Raw genomic sequence first — 6,538 nt, forward strand, 5'->3', positions numbered from 1 at the left:
GTGGGACAGCAGGGTCTTCTTCTATGATGACAAATTGTGGGACAACAGTACATGACTAAATGCATGTAGATTGATAAGGTTGTTTCTTTTTTACTTAATAAAATCAAAATGACTTGTCGTGCTAAGTGAGAGGCTGGTCACTTTATATATTAAGACCCTCCCTATTACAATATTACCCTTGTTTATTTTTTTTTATTTTATTCAACTTTTGACAATCTCATGAAAAAGGCACTATCGACCTCATTTTTTTCAATGTTCACAGAATTTTAAGCAAAATGTTGGCATCTATTTACCTGTTGTTGTTTGTTTTAGAATTTGGAGAGAGAGAGAGAGAGAGAGAGAGAGAGAGAGAGAGCATCTTCATGCCTTTATGGTGTATCAAAGGAGGGCGCGAAAAGACAACCCAGTTACCATCCTAAGCAATTAGTGGTCCTAGACCATGTGAAAAACAGAGCTCATATCATAAGCTGATTTCATAAGGGGCAACAACCAGTATGGCATTCCTAACATTCCAAAATTTGAAAACTCAAAGCTTGTCATTGGCTCACAAGTTTTGTTGTATTTCCGCACCACCTGACCATCTAAACACTCTTGTTTCTTAGAGGATATTGTAGTTCATCAATTAAAACAAAAGGAAAATATTTAATTTTACCTGTGTCACAAATTACGATATTGTCCTGAAAAGTTTCGATTTCGTTTCCGATTCCGTTGATATTTATCTAATTCCGTTTTGACAAATGGAATGGAATTTAGTGAAAGATCAAGGCTTGACACGTTCCCTAATGAAGAGCTCCAAGGGTTGAATCTCACCAGTTAATGCAGAAGCCTCAACAACAGTGACTTTGTTTACACAGTGAGAGAATGAAAAGGGTTCCCCTGGGATTCTGAGTGTGAATTCATTAGATATATCCGCATCTGATACAACTTTTCTTGATGTCCGAAGCTTATCACTACAAATTCATTCAAGAATGTGAGTAAATTACTGTTTTACCCTTTTCATTTACAACACAGACAAAACAAGTGTAACATACATTTCTTTCTCCAGTTGTTTTCGGATGAACTCTTTTGTATGTGCAGTGACTTTATCCACGTTGTTGCAAAGGATAAGAAGTGGAATTTTCCTCTTGACAACACTCGATTTTGTTAAAATGTCATGGAGATACCTTTTTGCAAACAAAACAATATATGTTAAGATTAATATCCATAAAAAAACACATATGGAATTAAGTTTCAAATCATAATTAAAAAAATAAATTACTCTGAAACAGCACGACAATTGGGCAAGAATTCCACTGCATCTACAACAAATACTAAGCCAGCTGCTCGAGGGACATATTCGTCCAATTTAGGGCGCAAACGTGAGTGGCCAGGAACATCAACAAGGTGAACAGCCTTAATCTTGCCTTTCTGCAAAACAACATATTATGAATTTGCCCTCGTTTAGGTTTGTTAAAGAGTAAAGAAAGTAGCTTGTTTACCTTGGAGGTCTTGGAATTGAGGACAAAAAGACACTCATTGGGTTCCATTGATGTAACAGTGCCTTGATGAGAAGAACCATCACGAAGCTGTATCAAGATTGTGTTTTTGTCAAAACTAATCATAAATCATAATCTTACCTCAACCCAATCTCCAGCCTTTGCTACAATTCTTTTTATAAATACATCACCAGAACTGTAGCCAAATTCCTACAAGATTATTGATAGAAGACAATGAACAAACAACAAAACACAGAACTAATCAAAGATACTTATAATCAAGAAGTGAAATCGCACCTGAAGAATGGGAGGAGCCTTGAAGATAACAATATCTGAAACTTCTGGCTTCCGAAAGATGTATGAAACCTAAATCAATAACAGGCAAAAACTCAAAACCTTGCATACAATCACTATGTGAATTGAAAAGCCAAAATGGCGAAATTGGCAACCATCATTCATATAGTGTGTAATAAGGTTAGAATTGGGATTATACCTTTTCAGCCATTATGCGATCACCCACATCAAGGGTAGGGCTCATGGATGCAGAGGGGATGGATCTTGAACCCGCCGTTGCTGCCGGACCGTACCCGGCGACGGGATCTCGGTCGGGATTCTGGAATATACGAGGACGAGAAAAAACCTCGTGAAAATTCGGCATGTATTGGATTTTCCGGAGGCGGTGGCTAGGTTTTGGGCCACGTAGCCTGAGTAAGAAACAGTGAATTTGATCGCCATACATGCAATTTTGATTAACAACAAAAAGATTTGGAAAATTGCTTCTTCGATGATCAACTGTTGTGACGTGAAAAGAAAACTCACAAAGAAAGAGATCCCATTGAAAATGAAGGAATCAGTGAGATTAGGAGGGTGGGGTGGAATCGAAGGGTAAGATTAGAACAAGAAGGGAAGAATCGGGAGCTGAAAATTGGGGAAAATAGAAAAAAAAGGCGGGTTTTCAAAATTTTGGGGATTTCATTTCCCCCCTTGTCTACTAAAAGTGCGCTTAATTAAAATTATAAAGCGACAGGTACAGACGACGCGCGTTTAAGATAAAGCGCCCTCCGTGTTTTTAATTTTTTTTCTAGAGACACTAAATTAAGGGCACGCAATAAAGCGTGACGTAAATCCTTATTTTTTTTTTGGAGAGATGACACTATTTTAAGGGCACGTCCTTTTGCGTATCGTTAATTATCGCGTGTCGTAAAAAGCACGTCATTAAAGGTCTTTTTTCTAGTAGTGAAAACATCATTTCCTAAGTTATCAACAATCATAACAGTTTCATAAATTCCATTACATGGTATAGCTTCAAAATAAAAGACACCATTTAGATAAGCCAAAATAGAACCATTCTCATTATTAAAAGAAAATCTAAAACCTTGTCTAAACAAACCATGAAATGAAATGATGTTTCTAGCCATTTCTGGCGAATAACAACAATTGTTCAAATCTAAACTTAAACCATTCCTAAGAACTAAAGAATACACTCCAATATTGGTCACAGGCGACGATCTTCTGTTCCCCATGATTAGATTTATTCTTCCAGCCTCCACATCCCTATTTCTTCTTAGTCCCTGCACATTAGAACAAATGTGGTAACCACAACCGGTATCAAGAACCCAAGAAATAGCATGAGATGAATCGTTAGATTTAATTGTGTATATACCTACGAAAGACGGCTTGATCTTTCCTTCCATGATGGCTTGCAGGTACTCTGGGCAACTTCTCTTCCAATGTCCTATCGTGTGGCAGTGGTGGCACTCTGCCTCCTTTGGGTTAGGGTAGGGCTTAGCAGGATTAACTTTGGTCCCACTAGAAGAGGTACCATCTCGGGCTTTAACCTTGCGATAGTTCTTAGACGAAGCCTTCCTCTTCTTTCCCTTTCCTTGTCCAATAGCAAAGACAGGAGCAGCGGGTGGATTGGGAGTTGGTGCAACAGACTTGTCCTTGAAGTTGCTCTCAGCGACCCTCAAGAGACCTTGGAGTTTGCTTAGGGTGACCTCCTATTTGTTCATGTGGTAGGTCATCCTAAATTGATTGTAGCTTGGAGGCAAAGCGTGAAGCACCATGTCGATCGCCAAGTCTTCCCCAAAGTCAACATTCAACTTGCGAAGACGGTCGACATACCTTTGCATCTTTTGCAGGTGCACGGTAAGAGACTCTCCATGACCCATCTTAGTGGAAATCATGTTAGTAAAAATCTCATAACGCTCTTGTCTCACGTTTTGGTGGTATCTCTCCAATAAGTCTTGATGCATCTCGAACGGGTACATGTCCTCATAGGACTTTTGGAATTCGGAGTTCATAGTGGCTATCATGATGCAATGTACCTTCGTTGCATCTCGCTCGTGAGTTTCAAAAGCGGTCATTTCAGCCGGAGTAGCGATTTCAGGGTTAATTTTCTCGAGCTTCTCATCGAGGACATACTCCTTATCCTCATAGCAAGCAATGGTGCGAATGTATCTTATCCATTCGCTAAAGTTCATTTCATCAAAGGTGACCTTTTGACAAAGGCTCATCAATGTGAAAGAACTAGTAGCAGCGTTGTTTGCGTTCGACATCTACAAATAGAAAGGACAAAGATAGATTAGAATATGATTCCCTAATTATCACCCAATAAGAAAATTAGGGCTAGGATCCAACAACAATATTTACATATTAGAAAAGGGATGCCGTAATCTAACATGAAAATAATATGAAGGTAAGTGAATGATGATTCACTAATTCTCCACCATAAAACATAACTTGAAGTCCTAAATGTATTGAGAATTCCTAGGTTCGGATGAGATTCATTGAAACTATTCAATGACATGTTTAAATCTCGATATGCCCCTCTTGTTTGTGACTGGGATACCGAGGATCACAAAGCGGGTTTGAATTACCATGCAAATTCACATGGTGCCTTCATTGTAACGATCACCTATTCGATGTGCCGGTAAACCACACACGCTCCATCAAACTATGATAAACAATGAATCACCCTTTGCCACCTTTGCTTAGAACCAATTAGTGTGCCGGTAAACCACACACGCTCCTCTAACTTCTTAGCAAGGGTGCAAAGTGAAATTTCATGGGATTGCATCAATTCATTTTTCCTAAAGTAACTAAGATTGGGAAATTTAAAAAAAAAATGTAGTTACTTTGTATTTCATATTATACTTTTAATGAGAGGATGAGGTTGCCCTATCCTACCCATTCGGCTAACGACCCTCCACCGATCAAGCAAGCGGTGGGTGTGAGTGTACACCCATTAAGCGCCATTTTATAGGCCGCAACCTTATACCCACCTTATAGATCGGCTTCGTGAATGAGGCCTACTAACGGTAAGACTAGCATTTTAGTTATACATACATATATATATATATATATATATATATATATATATATATATATATATATATATATATATATATATATATATATATATATATATATATATTAATCTTGTAATATTATATTAGTATAGGGTTTTATTTTAAACTTTTAAAAACTAGGGTTTGAAATTTAAATTGTCTAAATTAAAACTTTTAATCACAAAACATAAATTTCAAAACTTGAGGAAAAGTTTTAAACATTTAAAACATGGAGGATCAAATAACAAATAATTTTAATTAACAATTAATTTCCTAATTATCTATATTAGATTTATTCAAGATTTCTTGCAAGATAATTACCAATTTAATCAAAGTAATTAATTAATTATCATATAAGGAAATTAAATATTTTATTAGTTGATAAATATCTTTAATTAGATCAAGATTATAGTCATATATATATATCAAAAAATCGGATTAGGGTTGATCTAATATGATTAAGGTAAGTTTCCATAAGATAATTATCAAAAAATCCCGAATCTGGCCTTTCCTGACGCTTGGACTTGCCGAGTCAGGCCAACTCGCCGAGTCCACTATGGAACTCGCCGAGTCCATGACTGAGAAACACAAAAAACAAATTTTGCAAACAAGTTTCAAACAAACAAGCAACAATTTAATAGAAACCAATCCAGGCTCTGATACCACTGATGGGTTTTAGCCATAAGAACTTTCCTATGTGTGCATGCAAAACCCTAATGCTTGGATCTAGGCTTTCTAATTAAACATGCTTTGAATCCAAGACTTCTAACAACTAATTAGGTATAAGAACAATACAACATCAGATCTAGAAGTTTACCTTTGAATCTCTTGTTTGATCTTGTTGTCTCGGAGCTCTAGAGTCATAATTGTCACTCCTCTAATGGCTTACAAACACCAACTAGAAAGGAGGATGATTTGAGAGAGAGGTTAGGAGGAAATCGGCCAGGGGTTCTCTACATTTGATGAGATGCCGATTTCCCTTGGCCATAGGGTCTATTTATACTTGTAGACTCCTTAAGGGTTTCACCTTAAACCCTTGTTGGATAATCTTTCCTTAAAGCAATCCAAATCCTTTCCTTAGATAAGCATTGGATGATTTGAGGTTATCCCTATCCCTAGAATCCGTCCATCCTTCATCCAATAAGGATTTACAGTCTAAAGTGTAACTATCAAACAATTGACAGTTTATACCCTCTTATTTAATTAATCTCTTTAAGTCACCAAATTAATACTAATTAATTTATGACTTATATTAATCAAATAACAATATTATTATTCCTTATATTATTCTCATAATATATTAATAATATTTATTCTCTCATAATAAATCATCCTATCAAGTTGCTATGGTGAAGGCAACCCAAAAGGACTATGCACAATCGGGTCAAATACTTGCCTAATATAGTTGCAGCCTTAGACACTATTCCAATAATAATATCATATATATATATATATATGTATACAATTAGTCCTTAAACAACTAATAAATAAAGTTAAGACACTCTAGGACATGCTAAACACCTTATACAAGTGTTATAAGTCTCAAGGGTTGCATCTAAGTGTTGTACGGAAAGGCTAGTGTGTTTGGGGTTCAAGGAACACTCCTTTGAGTAGTTTACGGTTTTATGGTTACTATCAAAAGGTTTTACGATCGTAAACCCTTGAGTTTACAGTCTTAAGCTCACCCCCTTTGTGACCATTTGATGCTTGAAG

General features: G+C 36.5%; 1 protein-coding gene and 1 long non-coding RNA gene across 2 annotated transcripts; both read right to left on the reverse strand.

The window, feature by feature from the left end:
- Nucleotides 1–760: 760 nt before the first annotated feature.
- Nucleotides 761–1,601, reverse strand: LOC145029838 (uncharacterized). Its single transcript, XM_078978293.1, has 4 exons — nt 1,479–1,601; nt 1,259–1,407; nt 1,032–1,163; nt 761–950 (listed from the first exon to the last, which is right to left on the reverse strand). The coding sequence occupies exons 1-4, from the start codon at nt 1,599–1,601 to the stop codon at nt 761–763; spliced, it is 594 nt and encodes a 197-aa protein (XP_078834419.1).
- A 9-nt stretch (nt 1,602–1,610) lies between these two features.
- LOC145028921 (uncharacterized) lies at nt 1,611–2,035 on the reverse strand. The gene is made up of 3 exons (XR_013676262.1): nt 1,969–2,035; nt 1,773–1,841; nt 1,611–1,685 (listed from the first exon to the last, which is right to left on the reverse strand). It is a non-coding gene; the product is annotated as an uncharacterized LOC145028921 (long non-coding RNA).
- Nucleotides 2,036–6,538: the final 4,503 nt, after the last annotated feature.

The sequence above is a fragment of the Lactuca saligna genome, chromosome 2, assembly GCF_052625555.1.
Source record: "Lactuca saligna cultivar CGN05327 chromosome 2, ASM5262555v1, whole genome shotgun sequence".
Lineage (NCBI taxonomy): Eukaryota > Viridiplantae > Streptophyta > Magnoliopsida > Asterales > Asteraceae > Lactuca > Lactuca saligna.

Excerpts from the sequence above, each read along its gene's own strand:
- LOC145029838 (XM_078978293.1), bottom strand. The coding sequence starts at position 1,601 with ATGATTAGTTTTGACAAAAACACAATCTTGATACAGCTTCGTGATGGT. Across the intron at positions 1,408-1,478 it reads TCAATTCCAAGACCTCCAAG|AAAGGCAAGATTAAGGCTGT; the intron begins GTAAACAAGCTA and ends GTTGTTTTGCAG. Across the intron at positions 1,164-1,258 it reads AATTGTCGTGCTGTTTCAGA|GTATCTCCATGACATTTTAA; the intron begins GTAATTTATTTT and ends GTTTGCAAAAAG.